Source organism: Pelmatolapia mariae, linkage group LG20, assembly GCF_036321145.2.
Source record: "Pelmatolapia mariae isolate MD_Pm_ZW linkage group LG20, Pm_UMD_F_2, whole genome shotgun sequence".
Classification (NCBI taxonomy): domain Eukaryota; kingdom Metazoa; phylum Chordata; class Actinopteri; order Cichliformes; family Cichlidae; genus Pelmatolapia; species Pelmatolapia mariae.
Window position 1 is genome coordinate 29,643,680 of NC_086244.1, and position 13,990 is coordinate 29,657,669.

At 40.0% G+C, this 13,990-nt stretch overlaps 1 protein-coding gene across 3 annotated transcripts in view; it reads right to left on the bottom strand.

The window, feature by feature from the left end:
• phactr3a (phosphatase and actin regulator 3a) overlaps window positions 1-13,990 on the bottom strand; it is a 33,595-nt gene that overhangs the window by 971 nt on the left and 18,634 nt on the right. The window contains exons 2-11 of one of the 3 annotated variants that reach the window (XM_063463622.1): window positions 12,884-13,045; window positions 11,219-11,386; window positions 10,163-10,378; window positions 7,390-7,618; window positions 6,893-7,143; window positions 5,093-5,246; window positions 1,040-1,095; window positions 788-849; window positions 545-685; window positions 112-188 (exon numbers count right to left, since the gene is read on the bottom strand). In XM_063463622.1, the coding sequence (XP_063319692.1) occupies window positions 112-188; window positions 545-685; window positions 788-849; window positions 1,040-1,095; window positions 5,093-5,246; window positions 6,893-7,143; window positions 7,390-7,618; window positions 10,163-10,378; window positions 11,219-11,386; window positions 12,884-13,045 (1,516 nt within the window). Of the gene's footprint in view, window positions 1-111; window positions 189-544; window positions 686-787; window positions 850-1,039; window positions 1,096-5,092; window positions 5,247-6,892; window positions 7,144-7,389; window positions 7,619-10,162; window positions 10,379-11,218; window positions 11,387-12,883; window positions 13,049-13,990 lie in introns of all 3 variants that reach the window. The other 2 variants (XM_063463623.1, XM_063463621.1) reach the window with 2 other exon arrangements.

Sequence of the window (13,990 nt, forward strand, 5' to 3'; positions counted from 1 at the left end):
ACCTCTGTATGTTCAAGGAGAGCTAAATTTAGACTGCTGCAGCTTAGAATAGAGCATCAACCCATGCATGCATGTTCTTCCAAACACAGGCAGGCGTTTCCAAATGCTGACCTTGTTAGATGTTTGCTTGAGGCATGCACTTCCATCTCGGTGCTCTTAAACTCGTTCAGCTCTTTCCGGATTGCAGCCTGTAGGGAAGAGGAAAAAAAAACTGCATCAGTGCATCAAGCAGCAAAGCAACAACAGGAAGAAGGAAATATATATGTATATACATATATATATATATATGTGTGTATGTATGTATAAAATCAGGCTAAAAAGTTTAAAGAGGACAGGGGATTTTGTGAGATAAGCTGATAACAGCAACTTGCAATGCTGGATAGCCTGAGTAATAGGTCAATGGGGAATTTGGGAAAAGATGTTGGGTATTTGTTTAATCCGACTGACTTAAATAGTGAAATTGATTTTGGTGATAAGTCCTGAGTGAGTGGTGGCAATAAGACATAGAGATCAACGTGATGTGACTGCACTATCCAATACACACCTTGTCTGCTGCTGACAGACGAGTCCAGGGCTTGTCTGCTCTCCTGTCGTAGTCCTGAGCTTTAGCTACCTCCACATAGTCACTGAAGCGGATGAGGATCTTTCTGTCCCGCAGTTCATCTACCGTGGGCCGCTGGTTGAGCTGGAAGAGACAAGAAGGTGCCAAACATTTGTCACCGTCTGTTGTTTACGTTGAAGTAACCAGAGCATCAGAACAGTGTATTTAATAGAAACGGAGTCTCACCTTTCTGTTTAGCCGCTGTTTGATCTCCCTCCTCTCCTCCTGTTCTGTCTGATCGTTTCTCTCTGAGAAAGTAAAAACAGCTCCTTTAAAAATTCATAATTCAATTTTTAAAAAATGAAGAAAAAAGTGTACTCATGCGTTGTTTACTGTGCTGATTAGTACACGCGCTTGATGTATTAAATACGGCATGCCTCGCTGTGAGATACTTCGCTGTGAGTGAAATATTAGTAGTTTTGCGGTGTCTGAACTCACGCTTTAAAATGTTTCGACTCTCCAGCTCCTCCACATTCGGTCTCTGGCTCAGCCTCCTGCGGAGAAACACCAAAACCACGTTTTGAACCATCGTATCTTCAGATAATCTGTCCGGTCCTCTTTAAACGGGCTGCAGCTTCTTCACTGTGCGCGTTCTCGAGAGGAATCCCCTATGTTTCCATCTCGCATCCAAACCGCGGCTGTGAGACTTCAGCGGAGGCGCTCCCCACATCTGGAACAATCAGCGAAGCTAATTCTCCTTTTTTGTTGTTGTTATTATTATTTTGAGAAGTCTGCTAATTATTTCTCGGGTGCTGCGTGCTGCATCTCAGACGCGGTAGTATCTGCTGCACAACGCCGCAGCAGTGAAGGCACTCCTCTCTACTACTCGCTACACGCGCTTTTCAACTGGGTCGTGATGAGCTGCTGAGGCGCGACTCCCCCCAGTCTCCCTGGTTACTGCATGCCGAATTAATAGAGGCGGGGCATAGCGGGCTCCCGCTAAAGGCATCCCCAGCCTCCTCCTGATGTGCGCTGGACCACTACCACAGTCATCTCTCACCCTCTTTGTTGCACCAGCTGAATTCAGTTTTTCCTATTTTGTTTTTGTTTTTTAAATGAGGAAATATTGTTATAAGAAACAGAATTTACTTTGTTATATAATACAGTCTCTCAGTGCACTATAATGTATTTGCTGGTGCTCAAATGACTGAATTTAGGCTCCCACATGCTGACCCATCACCATCAAAGAGCCTAAAAGGTCTTCAAAGTTCAATATTTTTTGCTGCTGCTGACATTTATTATTTATACAAAGGGCTCAGCTTCAGACAGCGTGCGGCACACATCACAGTGCACCTCTACAGGTGGAAAGGACAGAGAGGGTAGAGCACAGCAGGGCTCTCTTTATCCTTTTGACCAAACCAATATTTGGACTCTTTATAGTTCTTGTTCTGTAACGGATCAAAGTTAAGTCACATAGAACGAGCTGAATGAGGTTTTGTGTGTTTATCGCTGGGTAGACGGGCACGTAGCAGCCAATTAAATTGTTGTATTCTAAAAGTCTGTTAATACAATAGAAAACCACATCTGTGAGAGAGCTGTTTCCACCATCCATGCACAAACTATGCAGGTCTCTGCTGCACTGTGTAATGAGCATTAAGCACAAACTCATTTTCTTTACATGCCTTTTAATTAAGGGACACAAAACTGGCAGAAAAAAAAGATAGCGGAAAAATCTGGTGTGTGATTTTTTTTTTTTTTTCAGATGCTCTCAAATGCTGTGTTTTTACTCAACGCTGCATAGAATAATGAGTACATCCAAGCAACAAGTCTTTGTTAATTAACATGTGTGACCAGACACGGCACGTGGAGTCGCATGAGGAATTATTCAATAGCTTTGCTCCCTTGGTGAGGTCTCCTCTGAGACGTGCGATTAGAAATGGAACATAAAGCAGAAAGGTGTCTACAATGATTACAGCATTTTGTTCCATCAGAATATGAGGATCCCATCGTTATAAACATACACATGCACACATATATATTTATTAAGCCTTACTTCATTTTTTTAATTTAAATTTGTGTGAATGCCACTATCTTAAAACCTCATCGGGGGGAAACAGCCCAACGTGCTGCTTTTCTTTGCCTCACGACTCTTCGATAAACAAAGACAAAGTGTTCCCACAGCTCCGAGGATATTACATTTTAAACACATGGAACAGGAATATCGCTTCCAATGCCCTAGTGGATGCCACCAGCCACAATATTATTGACCTGGTCGCCTTGTTGCTTAGCAACGATACTTGGTATCCTTAAGACAATACAGTCTTCCTGCACAAATTCTCTCTTCTGCCTAGTAACACAGGGGAGGGGATTTCACTACTCCACAAAGAGCCCTATGCGCTTTATGCAGAAGCTGTGGCTATTTTTAGAAACAGCCCCTTAATTATATTTTTTTGGTCTTTGTGGGTGAGTTGAATAAATAACACATTACTGTCAAGATTGGATGCTATTTTGGTGGGCAAATGAGATTTCCTTGTGAGATGTATGAATCACGAAAGCTACATTACCCCTCTGCTCTCAAGTGAGGAGATTTTATATTTTGGGGAACCCTGAATATCCACGGATGAGGCAACACTCTGACTCATTGTAACGCTTCATCACCCACCGCTTTCTGAACGAGAAGAAGTAAGATATTTAAAAGGGATCCCCCAGAATACTGCAATGACGCATAAACGCCCGTCGGTTTAGGGATCTCCATTAGACACTTGAGTTGAGATGTTTGCAGAAAAATGAGTTAAAATAGAAAACCTAACTATGCCTGCCGGGGGAGGAATACAAAAAAATACAAACAATAGAAACGCCCATGTGTGGTTGACGGAGGCGCTCGATCTTTTGTTTCAGCTGCCAACTGCAACAAGGAGACGAAATTGGCCATTCCAAGCTTCCTTCATGTTTCAAGTACAGTAGCAAACCCCCCACCCCCTCCTGCTATTATTTCTGCTGCTATAACTCCCCGACATTTATGGAGAGGAGGGAGCGCATGGGGAGATGCATTATTGAACAGTGTCAGGAGCTAAGATTGGAAACAGCACAGTATGACTGCAGCACAAGTGCCAGGTGGTGTGATTCTAAAGATAGAAAGGTCATCTATCACTGACAGGATGGATGATCATTCAGCATGAGTACAGAGAGGTAGATTTTTTTTCTCTGCCGCTTATCTCATATGAATTGTATTGAACCCAGATCATTCTACAAACCTGGGCAGTGCAGAGGTTCACCCAAATAAGACTGCTTTGGGTATCCCCACTGATGCTCCTTAAGCCACTGATTTATGGCTGTCTAAATTCTTTACAAAATGAAATCAAGAAGGAGTAGTTCAGCAAAAGCCAGTGCTCTGTATATAAGTCTTTATGTAACAACTGCTGTGCTACAAGTGGAACTTCTCCGTCTTGAAATATAGACCCTGAAGCTCTTATGTAAGCTACAGCCATGCTCCATCCTCACCTTTGCGTAGAGTGTTTTTGCTCGAGAATGCTTTAAACCTGTTTTCCTCTCCCCCAAATAATAATATATTTTCCTCCAGTAAATCTAAGAAAATGAGGAGGCGGGAGTATTATTAGTTCTCCTGCAGACAGACTGTAGATCTTGTTCTTTAGAAAGTGTGGGTGGCACTCTGCGCTTGGCTGGGAGTTATTGCACAGTAGGTTATGCAACACTGTGCCGTGCCCCTGTTTGATACGCCTGTGTTAAAGAGCCCCAGTCTTGTGACACGAGACCTCCGCTGTTAGTCTTTGAACATCAAGTTTCTCACTTGCATTAGAAAAGAAAAGAAAGAAAAAAACAGTTGTTCTATTAATGTCCTGGCAGCGCTTTTGTACAGAGACATTTCCTGGAAGCAATGTCTGTCTGTACTCGTTGTACTCCAGAACGCTGAAGAGTGGCAAGTTTTTAAAGGCATCTAAGAATTTCTGGTACATGATATTTTTTTATTCTGCGGAATAAATTAAACTGTTTTATTCAGTTTGGCCTTGTTTGAATAGATGTACTATTACTACAATGGGTAACTTCTAAGTTTAAAACTAAGAACATAACAAAACATTCCAAAACTAAGAACTGACCTTTAGTAAGAAAAAGAACTACACATAAGCAATCTGAGCAGATTGTGCAAGATAAATCAAGTCTGTGCAAAAGACTCGGATAATCCAGTTAGAGCCAATGTTTATCTCACACCTCCACCTACTCTTAGCTGTTATGTAACCGAGGCAATTAAGAATATACGTTTACCCTGGAAAGACACTGCCCAGATGTTTTTTGGGCTTACAGTGCATTGTTACATAATGAATTACATGGAGACTGCACGACACTAATATGGAACCATGGCTTTAAAAACCCCCAGCAAAGTTGGTGTTACTGAGTTAAAAGATATCTTCACAAGGCAACATACATAACCTAAACTGCTTTTTCTAAAATGACCAAGGTTTTGTTGCAGGTATTATGACAAATTAATCACTAATACTCCACAGACAGCAGTCAAAAGAATATTTCATAGCTTACTTGGCGAGTTTCATCTCAATCTGCTGGCGAATTTCCTGACGCTCCTGATCACTCCTTGCTGGGAAGATATTCCTGTCTTCCAGCTCCTGCTTGCTGGGCCTGTTTCGTAGTTTGAAAGCCAGCAACTCCTTCCTTAGCCTGCGAGGAAGTGTGCCTACAACCACGCATGCAAGCATTAAAACACAGAGCGCTGTCACTTATTTTTAAACTTTGGAGAACTTTGTAAGGAATTTCTTCCTATTCATATCCTAACAATGGCTGCCAATGGCTACTTTATCTCATCCAAACCTCCACACTAACAGATAATTGTTTACAGTGGCGTTTGGAAATATTTGGGCAGAAACTTGTTGGGTGTTTTGCTGTGTAGTATAAGACAGTGGATTACACATGGTAAAGTTCATACTTGAAAATGAAGTGTTTACGTATTTCTTATTACCAATAACCAAGCCCTCATGACTCCTTATCATGTACAACATGTGAATAAGAACAAGTGGAACAGGACATTAAGACCTTACTTCAAACATTATTCTGGTGCCAAGATGAAGCTACAGGAAAAAAAATAATTTTAAGAATTATGATTATTTGTTATTTTATTTGATTCTGTGAACGTCTTTATTATCAACCTTTCTTTTTAAGCTAAAGTTGAACATGCAGCCACAACATGCACGAGCACTCTGTGGAGAGCTGTGCTTTATGTCACCTCGCTAATCTAAATCCAACATTGACTCCTCATTTAACTCTAGGCTTTTAGAGCGGTTTAGTGAAAACTGAAAATCTAAAACGGCAAGCTCGAAGATAATTAAATGCCGGGTAATGGAGCTGTACAAAGTAACTAATACAGCAAGAAAACCTGTGGCCAGATGGTATGGAGGACAGTGGGTTTACAGTTGTGGTAAGAAGTTTACATACAGTCATCATTGGCATAGAGTGGCATTCATCTTTAATCACTTTAAACAAGAAATGGGGTCAGAAAGTACACATACAATCTTATATACATACCCACTAATATTTGGTTAAATGTCCCACGTGGAGATGGACCTCATCTGGACACTTTTGCTAGCTATCAACAAGCTTCTGGCATAATTCTGATTGGATATTTGACCAATCTTTTTGGCAGAATTGGAAGACTTAATTTAAATTGGTTGGCTTCCTTTTGTGGTTCCATATTTAAGGTATAGCTCACCACTGACAGCAGTCCCTGAGCTTGGTGCTACCACCACCACGCTTGACAGCTGGCACAGTGTTCTCACCTTTACTCCTGCAGTCGTCTAGAAATGGTCCCAAGAGGACTTCCCAACTTCTGTAACTCCTCAATTCTCCCTCTTAAATCTGGATTTTCCTATTTCATCATCTCATGATCACTAATGATAGGTTACTAGTTAATAGGTCTTGGCCCTGTCATGTTAACACATTGTGGAAGCACTACTTATTAAAAATGTAAGTGACTGTATTTATAAATTTAAGCCTACATGCATATTTTTGACCCAGTGTGGATTAGAAAAAAATGAGAAATGAATTCAAACTTGTGCACCTAAATCTTGTTTTTAAAGCGATTAAAGATGTATACTGTACAATCACTCCACTCTAGAAAAGAACAATTAAAAGAAATCATTAAAAGCCTGAAATGAGCAGAACATTTGTGCCCATAATGAGTGTAAACTTACTCGAAAATCCTAAAATTGATGCAAATGCAAGACTTTCATCCCGTTGAGTGTAAATCTTTCATTTGTAAAACAAGTGCACCCTGTTCAAAACCAGAATGTGCAAACTCTGCATGCACTTTAACATTGGCCAACCCACCAGAGATAACAGACTCGTTCCAGCCGTCCAAGTCGGTGGGGAGGCCTGAGGTGTTGGAGAAGCACTGGTCCAGCCGCACATTCTCCTTGTTCTCCTCTGCCTCCTTCTTGGGCCAGTCAGACCCTCCAACCCCCAAACAACTTCCCCCCAGAGACGATGTGTGATGGTTGTCCGAGCTGCAGGAGCGAGAGAGCCGTCCGTCGGAGCACCACATCCGTGGGGGTGAGCCCTGCTCACACCCATCGTGGACACTGAGGGACATGGTGTGGATGTGGACAGTGGATTTAAAAGCAACATTTTATCTGAGGAAATTATAGGCCATTATAATTTACAAAATCCTATCACAGTATATTAGACGTAGACTATATTACAATGAAGTCATAAATTGACACAGTAGAATAGTGATAAACCAACAAAAGAGCTCTGTAGCAATCCAGTGGCAATGGTAAAAGGCAAAATCACATGTAAACAGCTGTATGGGTTCACTTCAGACTCACCTCTCCTGTCTGTTCTTAGAAGCGAAAGCTCTTTGCAGTTCCTCCATTATGCAGCTAGGGGGCATGGGAGGGTGTATCATATTGCCTAGATGTGGGGACCCTGAGGGGTTGGCCAGAGGCCCTCTTAGTGGCAGGGTCATTGAGGCCAGACTTTCTGTGGCCCTGGGTAGAGGCTCCTTGGGGAGGTAGGAGTTGGGCAGATGAATAGGGAGTGATAAAGGACCTGAATCTGACAAATGAAGATGAGCAGGTTAATTAATGTCTTCTTATCTATCTTTAGCATATTACTTTATTTCTTTATTATTTGTTTATTTCTTGACATCTGCTAAATACGACAAGAGAATGGCGTGTGTGAAGGAAATGAGGTTTTTGCAAGGATATCGTGCAAAGAAATGAGATTGATATTTGTGCTCTGCAGTTTTTATTGAACCACACAGTGATGTGAAAAAGAAAGTACACTCTCTTTCAGTGCTAAGGTTTAATTTATCAGGACATAATAAAAATTCATATGGTCCTTAGCAGGCAGGTATAGTGTGTTATTATTCATTTACCAAAAGCTGCACAATACATGCATAAATCCAGAAGCAGTGTGTGAAAAACACTTTTACTGATTAATATAAGTAGCAGCTAGGTTTTGCTTGTCACATGCATTTGATTAACTGATCATCAGTAAATGTGAGCACCTCTCTTGTATGGAATTATATTTTATGACAAAAGTATAAGTTTGAATTCAGGTGAGCATCAGAAAAAACAACAACTGACATCAACAAACAACAAATGACTGAGGTAATACAGGGTCTTGATGTCTATGACTAGTTAGCTGTTTCACTAAAGAGACATATTTCTTCAAAATCTCTAAATAGTTTTTAAAACCGAAAGAAGTAATGTAATCCGATATTTCAAAGAAACGAAAGATAACATATAGAAAAATGTTCAAATTTGTGTTTAAATTGTTTAAATGATCTGATGAACCTTCAGATTTTGACTTTGTGAAGGTGCTTGACCCCTCGGCACATCGCTACTGAACAATTTCTGCCTAAGTACATTCGCAGAGGAGTTCAAGGTCTCCATCATCTCCACCTTGACCACCTAAAACAGCAAAATCCTACTTATACACTTCAATACGCCTTACTACTTCATTTAAAGATCTAGGACTATTACTTTTAATGCAGTATTTTAAAACTGTGGTACTGGTACTTTTACTTAAGGAAAGGAAACAGTTCCTCCACTGTCAAGCACATCTTCCAAAAATAGTCCATTGGTGTTTAATTGCATTGCACTGTGTTGACTCTAAAGGGTACATTCACATCACATTTACACTTATTAAAAATAAATGTCTTTGCTTGTTATCTTGCTTCAATTGTATTTACCAGCATACAGTTCAGATAGAGATATGCTTTATACAGCTCTTACAGTGCTGCAAAAAAGTATTTGCACCCTTTCTGATTTCCTAATTTTCTGGATATTTGTTGCACTTGAATGTTTCAGATCACCAAACAATTTTTATATTTTAATATTAGACAAAGATAACTTAATTAAATACTAAAAATATGAGCCATACCCTGACCTGCTGAATCGAGAAATCACTTAAATAGAACATGTCTGACAAAGTGAGGTTGGCTAAAAGACTTCAAAAAGCAACCCATCATGCTGTGATCTGGAAACAGATGAGAAAGTCATTGACATCCATCAGACTGAAAAGGGTTACAATGTCATTTCTAAGGCTTTGGGATCCCACCGAGAGGCATGATCCACAAATGGAGAAAACCTGGAACAGTGGAGAATCTTCCCAGGAGTGACCAGCCTACCAAAATTACTTCAAAAGCCCATCGACAACTTATGCGGAAGGTCACAAAACAACCCACAACAACATCTGAAGACCTGCAGGCCTCACTTGCCTCAGTTAATGTCAGTATTCATGATTCAACAATAAGAAAATAGGCAAAGCTGGCAGGAGTGTGCTGAGGAGAAAACCAGTGTTGCCCAAAAAGAACACAAAGGCTCGTCTCACATTTGCTGAAAACATCTCGATGATCCCCCAGGACTTTTGGGAAAATATTCTCTGGACTGATGAGACAAAAGCTGAACTTTTTGAATTATTTTTTCACTAAAATCTGGTGTGAACCTATGACAGCATTTCATAAAAAGAACATCATAACAGTATTCAAACATGGTGGTGGTAGAGTGATGGTCTGGGGCGGCTTTGCTGCTTCAGGACCTGGATGACTTGTTCTAATGGATAGAACCATGAACTCTGTTCTGTACAGGAAATCCTGAGGGAGAATGTCCAGCCGTCGGTTCATGCCCTGAGGCTAAAACACTTTGGGCTATGCAGCAGGACAATGACCTGAAACACACCAGTGTGCCTCTGGATGGCTCAAAAAACACTGACCTAGTCAAAGTCCAGATTTAAATCAGATTGAGATGCTTTGGCATGACCTTAAACAAGCCACTCAAAAACCCTCCAACGTGGCTAAATGCTCCACACCAACGTGAGAGACTAGTAGTTGTCACAAATGCTCGATTGCTGCAGTTCTTGCAACAAAGGTTGTTTCGGGGGCAATTACTTTTTCACACAGGCTGGATAGCCTTTCTCCCTTAATAAATTAAATTAACCTTTAAAAACTGCATTTTGTATTTGCTCAGGGTATATTTGTCTAATATTAAAATATATTTGATCATCTAAAACAAATTCTGAAATCAAGAACAGGGTAAATATGTTTTCATGCCACTACATGTGGATGAAAATGACAGTTATTTACTCAGCACTCACCATCTCCAGTACTCAGCTGGGGCAAAAGTTTTGGAGGTACTTGTGGTGGGGAAGTTCCTGGAGGAATCTCTTCCTCTGATCTCTCTTCCATCTGTTCTCCCATGTCCTGCAGTCCCTCAGGTAAATCCCCTGCAGGGTGCACCTCCTCATCTCCCTCCTCCTCCGGTAGTCGCACATTTCCCTCCACCCGTTCACAGTCTTGGAGAGGGGCGGCTACTGAAGAACATTAAAGAAGGAGGAAAAAAGGTATTTATTCAAAGAGTCTCAATCAAAGAGTTTCACAGCACATAATCAATAAAATGTCATTTTAATTGATTCCAAAAGCTGGAAACAGCTCATTTATGGACTTTTGTTACAGAGTGATCATACTTAATATGTGTGGAGAAACCATGCAAACTCTCATTTACTTTGGCTAAATACAAAGTAAATGAAAATTCCCTCAGTTTCAGCCTGATTTAAAAACTTGACACTTAAAGTCTGCCAAAGCCTCTCTTTAAAAAATTAACAAAATGTGCTTATTTGCGGCACCAGTTCCAAACACATCCAAGCATTCACAAATTTCCTGTAGTTTTGTAATTATTCCAGCCCTGTGTAGGCTGAGCATGAAGATTAAAATCCCTTTGCCTTTGCTGCCCTCTACTGGTACAAAGTGCCGAAAACGGGTCCATAAACAAGCATCTCAGTTTCATTTGAGAAAGCCAGCACAGTGGATTACTCTTGCATTGCAAAATGTTTACATCCAACTCAAGGCTTTCCTTATGATATCTTGCAATACACAAACCAATAATTCAATTTTAAAGTCAACATACATTTGTGAGCTTTTGCGAGAAAGTAACAAAATAAAGTTCCTCTCTTCCTTTTGTTTTTCCCTCCAGACAGATTTCAAGCATTGTATCAAATTGCAGCAACGTTATACCATATTGATCTTTTGATGCTGGGTTAAAGACATCCAGCCACATCCACTTCACAAATCCATTTCCCCCTCATCTGTTGCTTTTGCAGTTCCATAATATCCATTGATTAGTTTACATTGAGTACAGCAGGAGATTGTCCTACCTGAAGGGGGATGCTCCTCCTCAGGACCAAGGTATTCCACACTGCTTACTGTGAGGTTTGGATTCAATGGTCCCCCAAATCCTCCAAGTAAGACCGCACCATCCGAGCAGCAGCCTTGGGTGGGGGAGTTTGGGTCGTGGCATAGAAGGCCACTCGATAATGCTACATCTGTGAATGGAGAATGAAACTGAATGTAGTTCATTTGTTGGTGAGAGTAGTTAACCCATAAGAATACACACACATGATATAAAGCTAGATAGAATTCGTTTTTAAGTTCTTCCAAATTAGCTTTGAATTTATAGAATAACCAATCAGACTGCAGCTCTTAACTGGACATGGTGTCCAGGTAAGAACAGTTAGAGAGCAGTTATCAGCAGGATGGGCTGAAAAACACTGCTGCACACCTCTGATGTGACCAACTGTGATTTCCCTAAATGACATTCACTCTTTCCGTCACCTTCATTCAACATCAGTCTCCATTACAGCAAGGCCATCACATTTAGTCTTGTCTTCAGCAAATATTATGCTGCTTTTAAAAGTAGACACACAAGGTGACTCGAGATAAATCAATATTAAGGTCCGTATACTTTGAGTGGATCCTAACATTATGATCACATCATGCAGTTTTCTAAAAAAAAATTAATACAAAAATAAACATTAAATGCATTTTTGCAGCAGCAGCAATCTGATATCGCAGCCATTACATTTTAGCCTCAAAATTTGAAGATGGTTGTCATGCAGGTATTAATTTGCCCTATACAGATTTTGCTCACTCTGCTTATATTTTAAAACAAAATGCAATGTTTACAATCTACTTTTTTTTAAGGAAAAGGAAAAAGAAGTTTAAAATTGGTAACTAAAATTAAAAGTGGGTATCAAAAAGTTTTTTTAAATTTAGAAATAATAAATCAAAATATAATAAATATTAAATATTGTTTAATAAATGAAATTTTATACATTTTGCATTTATCTTTTGGGATTGGTGTAAGACCGGAATGTCTACATGACTGTAAGTGATTTGCATTCATAAAGTGTTTATAATTGTAATGTCTGCCCTGAACTTTTAACTAGCCGCTGAAAAATTCTTGTCCGTATTATTAAAAAGAGACTTGAAAAAATATTGAGAGTAATAAAAACTAAACTAAAATGAATGATTTTAAAAGATAGAAACTATAACTCTGCTTACAAATCAATATATTCAATTATGAAAAAGTTTAAAATCCTTTCTCTTGTACAGCAGGCAAAATATTCCAGCCAGATGGCTACAAGTCTTTGGGGACTCTGGTAATATGTTTTCTAATAACAGCATCTGATGTTTACCACTGTGACTAACTGAAATGTAAAAGTAAAAAATGGGATGTAAAAAACAGGAGATTATTGATGTGAAACACTGAAATATTGTTTAAAACATTCAACTTTGATATGTGATGCGATGCAAGAAAAAATATTCTAATTGACATTATGTCACACCTACAGCTTTGCTCTTATAACAATCATCTGATTCAGTGAGAGTAAGATTAAAAGACATGTATCAGGTATTTCCTTAGTATAAACCATGTTGTGCTTTTCATCTATGTGGCTTAAATAAATAAATAAAAAAATACATTTTTTGCAGGTTTCACCGTGTACGAAACTTGGAAATACAAACACCTGTTCTCATCTTACCTGTGGAACTCTGCTTGAGCTTCTCGTTTTTCTTTTTCCTCCACTTCCAGGGCTTGAAGATGCGCCCCAGGGTGGCCAGCTTGCTGTTACGTCGGATTGGCGGTGTGTGCACCCCAGTCACCAAGCAACCTGTCCTCAGCACCCTCTGCTGGTCCACCACATCTACTGCATGATGACAGAGGGTGGAGAGGTTTTACAGTAGGGCGAAATGAGTTGAGGACGGAGTGGGTGGGGATTTGTAGGTGAATGAAACAGAAAAAAGAAGGCAAAGAAAAGTCAAAGGGGAAGAGGGGTGGAGGTGAGAGATGAAACAGAGAGAGAGGGGGAAAGAGAGGAGCAAGGGCCCAATTAGTATGCTCACCTTAGTGAATAAACCATGATAGAGTCCAAGTGCTGTGAACAGATTGAATTAGAAAGACTAATTTGATCAAGGCACGCTCCCTGATGGCTGCTATTTCCCTGTGAATCCCCTCCCTCCCAGGCGTACGTCATGCATCAAAATAAATCTCTCTCACAGTCCAAGATATGGCAAAATATGAAAGCACAGAGACACAGACAGCCTCACAAAACTACAAAAGAAGCATTTCCCCAAAGACCAACAGGTGTGCCAGTTTTGCTCTTTTCCCAAAAACAACAATAGTATCAGATGCCTTTTAAGGCAGGGCTCATCATTTTATTGTGTCAGCATTCTTATTTCTATTACACCACTCCTGTGCTTCATGTTGATATGTCACTTGTTGTATCTCACACTGTATGTATATACCTGCAAAATGTTCCATAATGTCCAAAATACAGCTGAGATGCAGTATATTATGTTTTTTGTTACTACCCAAAATACAGGCTTCTCCTAATTTAATTACATGTAAATTTTCCATGTAATTCTATTATACAAGTACAGTGTAAAATTTTACATTTTATGAGATCTGGTCAAGTGAAATGAACTTGATTGGTGTTCATGCTGGTAGCACGGTGGCGCAGTGGTTAGCACTGTTGTCCCATCTGGCCGTGGCCTTTCTGGGTGGAATTCTCTCTAAGCACTCCAGCTTCCTCATGCAGTTAGTAGGATTAGGTCAGTTGGTGTTTTTCTAAATTGACCAATAGGTGTGA